Consider the following 16,739-nt stretch of genomic DNA (forward strand, 5'->3'; position numbering starts at 1 on the left):
CAGGCTGTCTCTTCTGCCTCCCCCCTGGGGTCTGCTTCCCCCTTCTCCACAGGAGTTTCAAAAGACTCACGGTTTTTTCTGCTTTCTTCCACATCACGGATAAGCTGCAAGGCTTGATCTATCATGAGACGTTCCTTCTGCTGTTGCATCCACACTGCCTCCCTTTTTCGGGGTCTGGAAGTCGTCACTCCCCGGGGATTCTCCCCCCAGTCCGGCAGTCTGCCCACACCTTTGGACCATCTAGTTTCCTCCGGTTCCAAACAGAGTTTTTCCAGCCATTCTGCAGTTTCTCTTTCCGACTGGAGGGCGGTTGAACTCGCTGCCCCCATCTTCCCTTCGTCATCACTCCCTCGATCTGACATACTTTGGATTTTCAGTCCCCTCGGGTTTTGTCCGGGATGACTGAGATGACTTCCAGCTTAATGTCAGGTATGCTTCCTTCAGTATCCAGGAAAGAAAACCCCAAACTCAAGCATTTTGAAGAATCTGGTACTTTTACTGAATATGAAAAGATTAACATCCCAGTGAAAAGCTGGAAGTGATCAAAACGCGCGAAATGCATCTACTAAGCTTCTTCCCCCCCTCGTGTTTATAGTTTCTCAGCCAATCTAAAGGTCTTCCAAAGGTCAGGTGGCAACACGTCTGGCAGCGTCATCCATCAGGAATGTCAAGACAGTTGGTCGGCCATCCCCTTCTGAAATTTAGTTTCGATTCCCACGAAGTCCCCTCCTACAAAGACAAACCCCCTCCTGCTCTCTCCCCCCCCTTTGCTCCATACCTAATCCCTCCCCGTTTCTTATGGCAGCTAAAGCAGGAAAGCTGATGCTGACACATTGGTTGATTGTTCTGTCAGAAAATGAATGAGCTGATGGCTCGCTAAGGGTGATCTAAGGATGCAAAGCGCTGTGGTCCTCACTCATTTGAACTCCTGGATTTTCCACATTACGACTGTTGGAGGGCAACCATCCCATTCAGAAGGAGGGATCAAGCAGGGAATTAGTTTGGAGTCATTATGTGAACACAAGAGGGCAAGGTCTGACTTAACAGAATAACAGAGCTAGAAGGGACCTTCTAGTCCAACCTCCTGCTCAGGCTGGAAACCCTATACCCGTGATGGCGAACCTATGGCACGCGTGCCACAGGTGGCATGCGGAGCCATATTAGTGGGCACGCCAGCTCAGCTCTGGGGCGCATGCGCGCGCCGGCCAGCTGATTTTCAGGCCTTCTGGGCCCACCAGAAGTAGGGAAACAGGCTGTTTCCTGCCTCTGGAGGGCCTGGGGGCGGGGTGGGGAAGGCCCGTTTTTCTTTCTTACCTAGCTCCAGATCCTCTCTGTGTATCTGGGAAGGGCGAAAACAGCCTTTCCCACTCCCTTGGAGGCCCTACGGAGGCTGAAAGGGCCCATTTCCCGACTCCCGGTGGGACAGGAAGTGACGTTTTTTCCTGTCCCCAGCCTCCAGAGACTCCTAGAGAGGCTCCTAGAGACCCCTAGAGAGGTTCTGGAGGCTGGGGTCAGCAAAAAATGTCACTTCCTGTCCCACCGAGAGTTGGGAAATGGGCCCTTTCAGCCTCCGTAGGGCCTCCAAGGGAGTGGGAAAGGTTGTTTTCGCCCTTCCCAGATACACAGAGAGGATCTGGAACCAGGTAAGAAAGAAAAAACGGGCCTACCAGGCCATCATGTGCCAGGAGCGGGGGGGAGGGGGGAGGGGTTGTGCACGCATGCGCATGGTCACGTGTGCGCGCGGCCCTCCCCGCCCCCCCTCTCCTGGCACACGATAGCAAAAAGGTTAGTCATCACTGCCCTACACCCTTTCAGACAAATGGTTGTCCAACCGCTTCTTAAAAACCTCCAATGTTGGAGCATCCACAACTTCTGGAGGCAAATTTTTCCACTGATTGTTTTAATTGTCAGGAAATTTCTCCCTAGTTCTAAGTTGGGTCTCTCCTTGGTTAGTTTCCATCCATTGCTTCTTGTCCTGCCTTCAGGTGCTTTGGAGAATAGCTTGACCCCCCCCGCCGCCCTTTTTGGTGGCAGCCCCTTAGGTTCACCTCCCATGAATGCCTCTGAGCCTGATCCATTCTTTCCCAGGAGATTCCTGAGGCGATTCCTGTAACATAGGCATGAAACAATAAAATAGCTAGTCCTTTCAGACAAGCTATCTGTCAGGGTTCCGACGAATGCCCTAATTAACTCATAAGCCTCGAGCCAAGTTTCAAAAGAAATCCAGTTATTTATTAGGAGCAACATATCAGCAACTACCCGAGTGTAGTCAACTCTGCCGCACGTAATTTACAGCTCAACTCTGACCCTGTTTCCCCCCCTCCTCTCAGGCTGTGTCATAAATCACATTCTCCAACGAGACACTTTCGCGGGCTGTAGAAAACATGCCTCACAAGCTGGCTCTGGTAATCTGAGATCCAACCTTGGAGGAAGGTTTACATGGAATGTGCTTTTCAACGTGGCTGCTGAACTGCTCCATCAGTTCTCCCCGCTTTCTGCCCATGGCAACTCGAGAGCAGACTAGAAATGCTTTCCGAATTGACACTACCCACTTGTCAGAAATGGTATAGGGCCATGATGGTGAACCTATAACACACATGCCACAGGTAGCACGCGTAGCCTTATCAGAGGGCATGTGAGCTCAGCTCTGGCACGCATGTGCGTGTCGGCCAGCTGATTTTCGGGGCTTCTTGGCCCACTGGAAGTAGGGAAACAGGCTGTTTTTCTGCCTCCAGAAGGCCTGGGGTGGTGGTGGGGAAGGCCCTTTTTTCTCTCTGCCCAGCTTCCAGAGCCTTTCTAAGAGCTTGGGGAGGGTGAAAACAGCCTTCTCTCCCCTCCCCGGAGGCCCTCTGGAGGCAGAAAATGGGACCGGAAGTTGGCAAACGGGCCATTTCTTGCCTCCGGGGTGAGGTGGGGAAGGCCATTTTCGCGCTCCCCAAGCTCCTACAAAGGCTCTGGAGCTTGGGGAGAGAGAAAAACGGGCCATCGCGTGCCAGGAGCGGAGGTGAGGGGAGGTCGCGTGCATATGCATGTGGGGAGCACACACGCAACCTTCCCCCCCCCACTCCTGGCACACGATGGCAAAAAGGTTCACCATCACTCGTATAGGGTCTCCTGCTTGAGCAGGGTTGGACTAGAAGACCTCCAAGGTCCCTTCCTGTTCTATTTTGATTATAACTCTGGGTCTCGTTGTTCGTGCCTGACCCGTTTCAAAGCAGGCAGTCCACTCCTCATCTTTTCTTCCACGGACTCTCCCACCCTCCGGTCTCAATGAGATCATGTCAACGGACCATCTGTCCCTCCGAGGTTTATAAATGAAAGCTTAACCAGGCAGGCCCTGTGGAAATTTCAATTAGGCCACTCGGCTCCCCCAAGCTTAGCCGTTCCTTGCGTGGAGTGCGAATCGATTCCTCTCCCCTTTAAACCTAATCACAAGCTACCAGCCTGCAGAGATGAGAAAGACCCTCCATCAATACAGATTTCAAGACCACATGTGGCAATCAATACAGGCCATCATCTGGCAGGCTGGGGAAGAGCAGGGGGTCTCCTTTGTCCTTTCTGGGCTCCCTCCCCTCTTCTCCTGCTATTCAGTCAACCTGCCATCACAAGAGAGTAGAATAGAATAGAATTTTTTTATTGGCCAAGTGTGATTGGACACACAAGGAATGTGTCTTGGTGCACAAGGAATGTGTCTTGGTGCATACGCTCTCAGTGTACATAAAAGAAAAGATACGTTCATCAAGAATCAAAAGGTACAGCACTTAATGATAGTCATAGGATAGGATAGGATAGGATAGGATAGGATAGGATAGGATAGGATAGGATAGGATAGGATAGGATAGGATAGGATAGGATAGGATAGGATTGAATTCTTGATTGGCCAAGTATGATTGGACACACAAGGAATTTGTCTTGGTGCATGTGCTCTCAGTGTACATAAAAGATACCTTCATCAAGAATCATAAGGTACAACACTTAATGAAAGTCATAGGGTACAAATAAGCAATCAGGAAACAATATCAATATAAATCGTAAGGATACCAGCAATAAGGTTACAGTCATACAGTCATAAGTGGAAGGAGATGGGTGGTGGGAACGATGAGAAGATTAATAGTAGTGCAGACTTAGAAACTAGTTTGACAGTGTTGAGGGAATAATTTGTTTAGCAGAGTGATGGCGTTCAGGGAAAAAACTGTCTTTGTGTCTAGTTGTTCTGGTATGCAGTGCTCTATTGCATCGTTTTGAAGGTAGAAGTTGAAACAGTTTGTCCAGGATGCGAGGGGTCTGTAAATTTTCCCAGCCCTCTTTTTGCCCTCTTATTCTACTCTATTCTGTTAATTCTAATCTTATTCTATTCTTATTCTATTATATTCTATTAATTTAATCTTATTCTAATTCTAACCTAATTCTATTCTATTTTCTATTCTGTATTATTCTATCCTATCCTACTCTCTTCTACTCTATTCTATTAATTCTAATCTTATTCTACTCTATTCCAATTCTATTCTATTCCTATTTCTAATTCCAATTCTAATTCTTTCTATTCCTTCTGCACCAATGTAGTTTATTCGATAAAGTTTTATACTCTTGTGAAAAAAAAATAATGTCCCAGGAGTTTCTTTTTCTGGATTTGCCAACTGGACGGTTGACAGTGCAATTCACGGTTGAATTTTGTTGAGCTTGCCCCAAACCGAAGAAGAACGCCATAAATTTATAAACACGGCTTCTAGCTCAGCCCTGCCTTTTAAAGACATGCAACCATCTTTACGATGTTGCCTTCTCTCTCCATGTGGCTTGCCCATACGTGACCCCAAGCCAGATAATTGTGAGGCCTCTCTTGCCGACATAATTAAGCATCTGTAATCCACTCATAGTATCTTAAAACCTCCTTTGCACCTGAGACAGGACAGTGACATGTATTTATTTATTTATTTAACAAGTATTTATATGCCGCCCTTCTCCTGTTTTGTCCCCGTACCACACACACACACACACACACAGACGGCCCGGAGTTAATAAGCCACACGACAAAACTCTTTGAAGATAAAGCTGGCAGCAACCCAGTGGCTAGCTGCCAATTCAGACTTTACTCACACAAAACAAAGATTAGACTGCCAGCATTCCTATAAAACAGGCAGAGTTTCAACAATACAAGGATTAATCCAAATGGAGTCCGATAAAGCAGGCAAAGTCCAGTAACGCAGAGATCATGGATTATTTCTAGTTTTTGCTCGTCACAAACTGAACCGGCTACCACACCCACATTTATACCCTGTGGGGTGTGGTCCAGTGACTCCAGCTAATCTCTGGCACGCCTTCCCCTCTGCTGCGCACGCTTCTCCCTGCGCCCTGGCGAGGGTCCAGCCAGCACTTATCTTCTTCGTCGCTGTCCACCTGTGGCTGCTGGGACGTGCTTGGCTCTGAGCCTATCTTTTGGCCTTCGGTGTCCTCCGGAGGCATTGCCAGAGAGGAGGGTCCTGGAGAGGGAGGCCTTGCCAACTCCTCCCCCTCACTCTCAGAGTCTGCATCTGTCGATAGCCCAGGCTCAGGCAACGGAGCCACAACATCTCCCGAGGGACTCAGGGCAGCGAACACAGATTAAAAAACATGCCATAATAAAATCCCGCTAAAACCTGATTAAAAACAATAATGAATAATAAAACCCAAGAATCAGAATCAGCCCATTCGTTGGAATAACCAGGTCTTCAGGCCTCGATGGAAAGAACGGAGATCCAGGGCCGTCCGGAGCTCGGTGGGTAGTTCGTTCCAGAGGGTAGGGGCGCCCACGGAGAACGGCCTATCCCTGGGTGTCACCAGAACGGCATTGCCCGGTCGACAGTACCCTGAGGAGAGCAGCCCTATGGGAGCGGACAGGACGGTGGGAAGCAGGCAGGAGATGGTCCTGCAAGTACCCTGGATCTAAGCTATGTAGGGCTTTATAGGTCAATAGCATCCTCCCGAGCGTGCAAAGCATGAAATAAGACTTGGAAGATCTCTGACAAAAAGGTCACTTGAGGCTTCTTGGGTTTGCACTAGATGGATTAGTCTCCTCTAAGCAGCTCTCTCTGGGTTTTGGGTAGCTTTGCCTTCTATATTAATTCACGAAATGTCAGCTTTCAAAATTCATCTTGCTCAGCACAAAAAAAAAATAAAAACAAATGGAGAGACGGCTGTGCACAAGTGGCTGTGTTAAATCTGGCACAGAAAGCAAAACCCACATCTTTTTTAAAAAAAAAGGAAAAAACCTTAATAAGACCACCCCTTCCTTCCTTCCTTCCTTCCCTCCCTTCCTTCCTTCCCTCCGTCCTTCCTTCCTTCCTTCCTTCCTTACGCGGTGGCTCAGTGGCTAAAATGCTGACCCAGATTGTTGGGGGCAAGAGGCTGACTTTGTAAATCGCTTAGAGTGGGCTGCAAAGCACTGTGAAGCGGTATATAAGTCTAAGCGCTATTGCTATTCACCTATCTACCTTCCTTCCTTCGTGCCTCAGTGGCTAAGACGCTGAGCTTGTCAATCGAAAGGTCAGCAGTTCAGCGGTTCGAATCCCTAGTGCTGCGGCGTAACGGGGTGAGCTCCCGTGACTTGTCCCAGCTTCTGCCAACCTAGGAGTTCGAAAACACGTAAAAAATGCAAGTAGAAAAATAGGGACCACCTTTGGTGGGAAGGGAACAGTGTTCCGTGCACCTTTGGCATTGAGTCATGCCAGCCACATGACCACGGAGACGTCTTCGGACAGCGCTGGCTCTTCAGCTTTGAAACGGAGATGAGCACCGCCCCCTAGAGTCGGGAACGACTAGCACCTGTGTGCAAGGGGAACCTTTACCGTAACCTATTCTTGTCTGCAATCAACATACAGGCAGTCCGGTTCCATACCTTCAATCGTGGCCAAAATTCATAGCTCCTGGGTGTGCGAGGACCCTTTCTGAACCGCAAAGTCAGGGATGAGTATTGCACAAGCAACTTGGGACTTCGCGCCATCTCTGCGGTAGACCATCAACAAATGTTCTCAAGACTCACCTAGGGGCTAGCCGAGAGAAATTGCTAGAGGATGTTTTGCATAGCTGATGCTTTCCATTTGCTCCCTGGTCACGTCCAGCAAGATGTTGATTAGCTCCTGACTGGAATTTAAACAAGGTCTCCGAGCCCCCGAACTATGCAAAAATCAGTGCACTCTCCAAATCTCAACGGCTGCCATGTTGTTCTCAACCATGTCTTCGGTGCAGGGGGGGAAAAGGGACGAATCTGTATTTCTATAAACGTGCTAATTGCTCATTTACAGCCAACCCTGCTGAGAAAGGAGAGAGAGAGAGAGAGAGAGAGAGAGAGAGAGACACGCAATGTTGTGCTTGCCACTGTTTGCCCTTGTTCTGTTTGAAGAAAGAAAGAAAGAAAGAAAGAAAGAAAGAAAGAAAGAAAGAAAGAAAGAAAGAAAGAAAGAAAGAAAGAAAGAGGGAGGGAGGAGGGTGGGCAGGAAGGAAGGAAGCAAGGGGGAGGGAGGGAGGGGGAGGAGGAGGAAAAGGAGGGGAAGGGAGAACAGAGAGAACAGAGAAAGAAAGGAAGGAAGGAAGAGGGAAGGAGAGGAGGAGGAAGAGGAGGAAGAGGAGAAAGAGGGGAAGGGAGAACAGAGAGAGAGAGAACAAAGGAAGGCAGGAAGGCAAAAAGAAAGGAAGAAGGGGAGGAAGGAAGGAAGGAAGGAAGGAAGAAAGAAAGAAAGAAAGGAAGGAAGGAAGGAAGGAAGGAAGGAAGGAAGGAAGGAAGGAAGGAAGGAGGGAGAGGAGGAGGAGGAGAAGGGAGAACAGAGAAAGAAAGAAAGAAAGAAAGAAAGAAAGAAAGAAAGAAAGAAAGAAGGAAGGAAGGAAGGAAGGAAGGAAGGAAGGAAGGAAGGAAGGAAGGAAGGAAGGAAGGAAGGAAGGCAGGCAGGCAGGCAGGCAGAAAGAAAGAAAGAAAGAAAGAAAGAAAGAAAGAAAGAAAGAAAGAAAGAAAGAAAGAAAGAAAGAAAGAAAGAAAGAAAGAAAGAAAGAAAGAAGGCAGGCAGGCAGGCAGGCAGGCAGGCAGGCAGGCAGGCAGGCAGGCAGGCAGAAAGAAAGAAAGAAAGAAAGAAAGAAAGAAAGAAAGAAAGAAAGAAAGAGGGAGGGAGGGAGGGAGGGAGGGAGGGGAGGAGAAGGAGAAGGAGGAGAAGGAGGAGAAGGAGAAGGAGGGGAAGGGAGAACAGAGAGAGAGAAAGAGAGGAGAGAGAGAAAGAGAATTTTGATCATGTAATTATGGGGATGCTGCAACGGTCGTTAAGTGTGACAAACGGTTATAAGTCACTTTTTTCAGTGCCATTGTAACTTCAGTCACTAAATAAACTATTGTACTTCAAAGACTCCCTATAAAAATCTACAGTGCCACTAAATCCATGGTGTTCATAAAAATATACAACAAATACCCTGTTTCCCCAAAAATAAGAGCTCCCCAGATAATAAGCCTAATCGGGCTTTTGAGCGCATTCACTAAAATAAGCCCTCTCCGAAAATAAGCACATGCGCAGCGGGCCCCCGCCATTTCCTCTGGTTAGGACAGGGGTCAGCAACCTTAAACCCTCAAAGAGCCATTTGGACCCGTTTCCCACAGAAAAGAAAACACCGGGAGCCACAAAACCCTTCCCGTGCCTGACTATTTCTTGAGCGGCCACAAAACTAGCCTATGTAGTTGAATTAAATGTTCTGTTTTCTTCTGAAACTTTTCTTGGATTTATCCATGGTTGGCCTACCGGGGGTTGAAAAGCTCAATAAATCGCGTGCTGGTGGGTGTCGCACATTGGCTGTTGTGACGCATATTTTGAGTGACAGGGAGCTGCAGCAGAGGGGTAAAAGAGACACATCCGGCTCCAGAGCCGCAGGTTGCTGACCCCTGGGTTAGGTTTAGGGAGACAGAGCTAGAACTCAGGTAAGACAGCAAGAGGAGCCCCGTCTTGCTCCATGCGCCCCAAAATAATAAGACCTCCTCAAAAATAAGGCCAAGCGCTTATTTCGGGGTTCAAAAAAAATATAAGACAGGGTCTTCATTTTCGGGGAAACACAGTAAGTTCCTTGCCTAAGTCTTCTGTACAGTTTCTCACCAACCAATCACCTATTAATCTGAGGCACATTTCGATAGAGGTTCTCAGATTCTATGATCTTGGACTGCATGCAGAGTTCAGGTACAAAGGCAAAAACCAAAAACAGGTGAGAATTTAGTGTTTTATTCAGTTTCAATCCAGTAAAACATTAGACAGCATCCTCAATATCTTGATTTTTTTTTCCTTAAAAAAAAAAGGAAAAATTCCAGAAAGAAAATTTACCCGCCATTCATTCAATTTCCTCTTTCCTCCCCCATTTTTTCCCCTTTCGTGTTCTTTTTACACTTAGATCTTCCTTTGGAAACGTGTACTTAATTGGCATTTCTCCGTAGGGCTTGTAACCGTTTATTAGGGGGAAAAAACACTTATTGACAAATCAAGGCAGCTATAAAGCATCCCGACCACATTTTTAGTCCTTTTATGCCCTTAAAAAAATTCATTTAAAAATAATAATAATAATAATAATAAAGTAAGGAATAAAAAGTTTTATATATATATATATTAGCCACAAGCCTCACACCACATGAGGCTTCCTATCAGATTCAGGTAAGTCAGAGCTCACCTCATAGAATTTTCCCTCCACCCAATATTTGTGTTTACACCCACATTTAAACAAAGAGCCTTGCACAATCGCTTTCTCACACTCGGACTCCCCCATCCGAGAACTGCTGGACTCCAAACTCCTATCTGCCTGGTGTGAATGATGGGTCTGCCATCTCACTGCACCACGGATTACAATCTTTATTCCTGATCTCTCAAAGTGAATTCTGGGTTTTTTTTCCCCCCAGGCGTTTTAAGTGCAATTGTATGGTTCCATAGGACTTCACAAGCATGCAACACGTTGCTTTCGTCAGTGCCTTTGGAACTCCTGTCCACTTGGCGATAACTGTTTAAAAGGATTCTTGGCTGATGAAGTCTCCTCAATTAGAATCAAAGCTTCTGGGCTCAAAATTCCTGCCCGCTGAAAATATGTGACTTTAAAAACGAGGTACTGATCACAGCCGTGGAAGATCTACAATTGGCCTGTAAATATCTAAGCCCGTGATGGTGAACCTATGGCAAGCGTGCCAGAGGTGGCATGCAGAGCCCTCTCTGCTGGCATGCCCACCGTCGCCCCCAGGTCAGATCTCCGTGACGTTACTTTTGTTTCCCTGCAAACGTCAAAACAGAAGCTCACGAAAGAAAAAGAACTTCCCTCTTGCCGCTGTTGGGATGCCCGGCCTCCCGCTGGCCAGCTGGTCTTTGGATCTCTGTTGCACATGCGCGCATGTCTAGGCATGTGCACATCCGCACGCACGCACCTTCCAGTTTGGGCATGCGTGCGCGCAGTTTGGGCACTCAGTGTCTAAAAGGTTCGCCATCCCTGATCTAATCCTTTGTGTCTCTCAACCTTTGCAACTTTAAGGTGCCCTGGACTTCATTTCCCAGAATTCCCCAGCCAGCAGGGTTGGCTGGGGAATTCTGGGAACTGGAATCCAGACACCTTAATTTCGCCTCCAATTTTAAAAAGTTTTGCTTTTAATTCTAGAGTTGAGGGGAAAAAAACAACTGTTTTTTTTCCCCTTCCTCTGACCCTTCACCAAAACCTGCACCAAAAGTGCCACTGGATCGGATTTCTTTAAAAAAAAAAAAAAAAATCCACGGGCCCACAGTCCCATGGAACTGTGACGACCATCAACTTGATGGTCCCATGGAAAGGAACACCAGCCCAGGATCACCAATCCCACCCAAAAAAAAACATCTTTCTGCAAAAATCGAGTCCTTTTTAACAACAAAAGTGACCTGAAAATGCTGCTGATTCCCATAAGGGTTTTTGTTTCTTTAAAAAGTTAAATAAAAAGTGCATCTCTCTTTCTTTCTCTCTCTCCCTTTCTTTTAAAGAACAAAAAAAAATTAAAAGAAATGTTCCCTTGCACTAGCAAACTTTTCTCAAGTGGAAAAGTTGGTCGCGCAGGGTTAAGGATTCGGGGGGGGGGACATTATTTAAAAATAATGTCTTCTTTATCCAAGATGGCGGCCAATGTTTTCTTTAACCAAGATGGCGGCCAACTCTGTTATCTTCCTACCAACGTTCTACCTCAACCGAGAAGATACCCTTCCAAGTTCCTGCAACCACCCACAGTGAGACAAAGCCACGTGTGGCTCTTCCAGAGGTTCCTTCTCACCTACCCACCGAGAAACATCTGCTGAAAATATTCAGCCCGCCGTTTTCAAGCTCCCTTTTTCCCCGCCAGCTTGGATCCATCCTGGCATCGCCCAGCCCCAAAAACTCATCCTTGCTTTTCAAATGAGAAGACATTTAAACCATTGTTTAGCACCTAGTTTGGAGAAAAGGTTCTGCCCAAAGAGTTCAGATTCCCTTTTTTTTTTCTGAGCCGGAAGCAAAGCGAGACCCATATCCCCAAATCCATAGAGATTAAATTTTTGTAGCCCTTCTTCTTATTTCCCGAAGCGCTCAGATAAATCAGATTTCTTTTCTTTTGTTTTGTTTTCTCCTGTCCCCGTCTGGAAAGAAGGTCGCTCGAGTTCGATTTCTTTTATGGAGATCATCCATAGACATATTATATACACCGGATATAACCTGACACGCATGCACGCACGCGTACACACACACACACACACACAGGCACGCAAACGCACGTAGCAGAGAGAGAGACACACACACTCACACCAAGAGACGGGAAGAGACGAGGTTCCTTCAAAAATCCTGCAGCTCAGGAATATTACGGTAGAGATCGAGGGTCTCTGGGTTAGAAAAGATATCCCGCTTGGCCACTTCCTTGCCAGCTATGACCTGTTTGACGGCCACTTCCACCTTCTTCCCGTTGATGGTGTACTGAGGGGAGGAGGAAGACGTTGGGAGAAAAGCAGAAGGAAGAAGATAAAATGAAAGGATGGCACGCTGGGTTTCCAGGCTGGTCTGGAAAAAGCGCCCTGTAAGTCGATCAAAGTTAATGATTGAAACCGGCGTTTTTCCAAACTTGGTCAATTTTAAGAGGTTTGGACTTCAAGTCCCAGAGTTCTGCAGCCTTCATCATCCCTGCTGGGGAACTCTTGAGAGTTGATGTCCACACAAAGCAGCTGAGGTTTAAGAATTTAAAAGCCATGGGTTATTTCCCTCTCTCCCTTCCTTCTTCTCTCTTTCTATAGCTCCCCTTTCCTTCTTTTCTCTTTCTCTTCCTTGTCTCTTGCCCTCCCTCCCTCCTTCCTTTTCTATCTCTTATTTCTTTCCTTCTCTCCTCCCTCCCTTTCTCTCCGTCTCCCTCCCTCCTTTCCTTTGTCTCTCATGGTTCCTGCCTTCCTTCCTCTTTATCCCCCTTCCTCTTTTTCTTTCCTTTCCTCTTTTCCTTCCTTTTCTCATTCACCTTCTCTCCTCCTTTCCTTCCTTCCTTTTCTCACTTATTTCTCCTTCTTCCTTCCTTCCTTTCTCTCTCTCCCCTCCCTTCTTCCTTTCCTTCCTTTTGCCTCTCTCCTCCCTTATTTCTCTCCTTCTTTCCTTGCTGAAGGTTCCTTCCTTCATCTCTATCCCCGTTTCTTTTCTTTCCTCTTTTCCTTCCTTCTCTCATTCACCTTCCCTTCTCTCCTCCTTTCCTTCCTTTTCTCTCTCACTTATTTCTCCTTCTATCTTCCTTCCCTTCTCTCACCTCCCTCCTTCCTTCCTTTTCTGTCTCTTATTTCTCTCCTCTCACCCTGTCCCTTCTTCCCTTCCTTCCTTTCTCTTCCCTTATTTCTCTCCTTTCTTCCTTCCTCTCTCAGTTCTCCCTTCATCTCTATCCCCCTTCCTATTTTTCTTTCCTTCTTTTGTCTTTTCCTTCCTTCCCTTATTCATCTTCTCCTCTCTTTTCCTTTTCTATTTTTCCTTCTTCCTTCCTTCCTCTCTCCCTCCCTCCCTTTTGTCTCTCTCCTCCCTTCCACTCTCATGGTTCCTCCTTTATCTCTATCCCCCTTCCTATTTCTTTTCTTTCCTTCTTTCCTCTTTTCCTTCCTTCTCTCATTCACCTTCTCTTCTCTTCTCTCCTTTCCTTCCTTCCCTCTTATTTCTCCTTCTTCCTTCCTTTCTCTCACTCTCCCTCCCTTTCTTTTGTCTCTCTCCTCCCTTATTGCTCTCCTCCCTTCCTCTCTCGCGGTTCTCCCTTCATCTCTATCCCCCTTCCTATTTTTTTTCTTTCCTCTTTTCCTTCTTTCTCTCATTCATCTTCTCTCCTTCTTTCCTTTCTTTTCTCTTATTTTTCCTTCTCTCTTCCTTCCTTCCTTCCTATCACCTCCCTCCCTTCTTCCTTCAACATATTTTTCCTGCAGCTTATGATGGCGTTTCATGAGTGATCCACTTAAGCTTGAAAAAAAAAAAATAATGAACACCCAGAAGAAATGGGGAGAAAAATTGTCTCCAACTGTACAGTGTCAAGTTACAAAAAACTAGCCTTTTTGTTGTGGTGCTCAAGGCTATTTTGTGCATTTTATTCCACGTTCGATACGGCAAACGGAGCCCACATGAAAAGGCAGCTGCATTCGGCTGTATCCAAAGACTAATCACCCTGAAGTCCCTTTATTTGCCAAGGCTAAGAACTATTCAAGAGTTTCCCTAACAAAGGTTTATAAAACTGCAACTGTTGTTTTTATCAGGGATTTGCTATTCTTTCCTTACAGGAGGAACAAGTGAGTCTTATTGAACATGAAAGGCTCATATGTATGTTGCTAAGCGACGGGGATAAACTATTTATAGCTTTCCAATCCGAATTTACAAAAGATGAAAAGATGTCTAAGCATGTGTGGGCACCGGAAAATAATAATTGCTTCTTAGTTGATTGTCATTCCAAAGTGGTGTCTTTCTCTTCCTTCCTTCCTTTCTCTTCTTTCTTTCCCTTTCTTTTCTTTTTCTTTTTTTCTTTCTCTTCCTTCCTATTTTTTCTTCCATCCTTCCTCTCTTCCTTCCTTTCTTCTTCCCTTCCATCCATCCTTTTTTTCCTATTCCTTCCTTCCATCCATCCTTTTCCCTATTCCTTTCTCTCTTCCTTCCTCCCTTCCATTTTTTCCTATTCCTTCCTTCCTTTTCTCCCTCGCTCCCTCCCTCCCTCCCTTCCATCCATCCTTTTTTTCCTATTCCTTCCATTCCCTCTTCCTTCCTTTCTCCCTCCCTCCCTCCCATCATTTTTTTCCTATTCCCTTCCATCTTTTTTCCTATTCCTTCCTTCCTTTCTCTCTTCCTTCCTTTCTCCCTCCCTCCCTTCCATCCATCCTTTTTTCCTATTCCTTCCTTCCATCCATCCTCTTTCCTATTCCTTCCTTCATTTCTCCCTTCCCTTCCTTCCTTCCACCCATTTTTCCTATCCCTTCCTTTTCTCTCTTCCTTCCTTTCTCTCTCCCTTCCTCCCTTCCATCCATCCATCCATCCTTTTTTTCCTGTTCCTTCCTTCCTTCCTTTTTTCTATTCCTTCCTTCCGAGGGGAGGACAGAAAAAATTAAGAACATACCGGAATCCCTCCCGTTTCCAGAATGAGACTGGGCACGTGACGAGCCGAAAGGGCCACCCGAATCGCTTCCCTGATTCGCTTCACCAAATTGGGTCTGAACTCGTGGTTGGTGCCCATCTTCAAGAAAAGGACCACCCTTTCCTCGCCATGTTTGTTGTACTGGGGGACGCAGAGGCTGTCGGAGACCTCCTCAAACGCTTCCACTGAAGGAGAAACAAAGTGGTGGATGAAGCATCTGAACCCCAGGAACCCCAGCAGATAATTCTGAAAACCTTTGAGCCCAAGTGTTCTGATCCAGTTCCCCAAACATGACAAGTCTTCGGAAATCAATCAACGCTTCCTTTATTAGGAATGCCAGCAGCCTCGGCAAAAAGTTTCTCTCTCACCGCAGGCTAACAAGACTGTCGAGCAGGGAGATGAATAGTCGTCTGCCACGCCTATTCATCTCCACCCCCTGCCTTTTAACCCCCGAGCTAAGGGTGGGGCTTCGTGAGCAGCGGTGGCTCTTCCGTCCCAAGGACCGGCCCATAGATTTCCACTGCTCTCCTCTCCTTCTGTGCATCTGTGCGTAAGGCACTGGACCCGGCTGTTCCTCCTCTTCCTCATCAGTCACCTCCAGACCTGGGGGCTGTTGACTCTCCATCTGAGGGCTGACGGAAGGCCCAGGCTCTGCCTCTCTCTCTCTCTCTCTGTGCCAGCTTCATTCCCTCTTTCCCCTCAGAGCTCTTGATGCCTTGATGCCGACACTGACTCCCATGCCTCCTTCTCCTCAACTGATTCGGCTGCTGGAGGGGCCGGCAGCCAACAGGCCACAACACTAAGAATCGGTGGTCTATCCTGGTGTTCCTCAACTTGGTGTTCTGAAGCCCTCGTCACATTGGAGAAACTCATCTGTTTTGTGCACTGCGGTTGAGAAAGTCCGCCTCGTGGTGTATCACGAACGGCCTTCTCCAACGTGATGTTCTCCAGGGCTTAAGGAACTGCATGCCAACCGAACACTGAAGTTGAGGAAATCCATCCATCTTGGAGTGTCCAATGGATTATCTTTTCCGATCTGCTGTTCTCCAAAATCTTAGGGATTGGACCCTCTCAGCAACCCAACCTTTGGCCATAATAGGGCGAGAATCTTAAAACGACGATTGGAAAGATATCTTAATGCTAAACCAAATCTCCACTCTGTCACAAAGCTATATAAAATACCTGACAGGATTCTTAAGAGGATTTTCACAGGCAATCCTTGAATTAACAGCAGCCTCTGAAAAAGTCAGTCAGGACCTAAATTCTAATTTACAACTGTCATGTGTTCGCAATTTGGCTTTTACGGCTGGTTGCAACATCCTACTCTCAACATAATCAGGATTTGCAATGTTTTTTGCCAATTTCTGGCAAAAAAAGCCCACCATTGGTTAGGCCAGGAGTGGGCAAATGTGGCCCTTTTACAACCTGTGGACTTCAACTCCCAGAATTCCTGAGACAGCTTGGCAGCCAAGCTGTGTCAGGAATTCTGGGAGCTGAAGTCCACAGGTTGTAAAAGGGCCACATTTGCCCACCTCTGGGTTAGGTAGAATTCACATCTATGATCACATGACTTGATTTAGGACAGCAGTGAAATGGTTGTGAAATCAGATCCGGTCATATGCCGACTCAATTTATGACTGCAATGACTTAGAAGCAGAAATTTCACTCACAATTGTGGACGTAAGTCTAGGGCTTCTTGTAAAAAGCAGAGCGGATAGGACAAAAGAAGGATTATTTTCCTTGGAAAAATGCTGGAATATTTGGAGAAGGTTCACAGGACTGAGCCAATATATAAACCAATATATAAGAGGGCTGGAAGAGGGGAGGAAGTTAAGCTATACAAAATTGGTTCTGATTTCCGTGAAAACCCAGTTTCCATGAACATCTTCATTTGGATGGATGGATGGATGGATATGAACATACAAGACTATATCAAAAGTAGATAGATACTGTGTTTCCCAGAAAATAAGACCCTGTCTTATATTTTTTCTGAACCCTGAAATAAGCGCTTGGCCTTATTTTTGGGGAGGTCTTATTATTTTGGGGCGCATGGAGGAAGATGGGGCTCCTCTTGTCATCTTACAGCTCTACGTTTTAAATATTTTGGGGGAGGTCTTATTTTCGGAGAGAGGCTTATTTTAGATCATGTGCT

The 16,739-nt window shown here is 46.6% G+C and overlaps 1 protein-coding gene across 1 annotated transcript in view; it reads right to left on the reverse strand.

Moving 5' to 3' along the window:
* Positions 1-11,791: 11,791 nt before the first annotated feature.
* Positions 11,792-16,739, reverse strand: part of AACS (acetoacetyl-CoA synthetase) — a 62,275-nt gene continuing 57,327 nt past the window's right edge. The window contains exons 17-18 of the mRNA XM_087880056.1: positions 14,570-14,772; positions 11,792-11,934 (exon numbers count right to left, since the gene is read on the reverse strand). Coding sequence (XP_087736182.1) covers positions 11,797-11,934; positions 14,570-14,772 — 341 coding nt within the window. The 3' untranslated portion in view covers positions 11,792-11,796. The remainder of the gene's footprint in view (positions 11,935-14,569; positions 14,773-16,739) is intronic.

Source organism: Pantherophis guttatus, chromosome 17 (genome assembly GCF_059756535.1).
Source record: "Pantherophis guttatus breed Tessera chromosome 17, ASM5975653v1, whole genome shotgun sequence".
NCBI classification, from domain to species: domain Eukaryota; kingdom Metazoa; phylum Chordata; class Lepidosauria; order Squamata; family Colubridae; genus Pantherophis; species Pantherophis guttatus.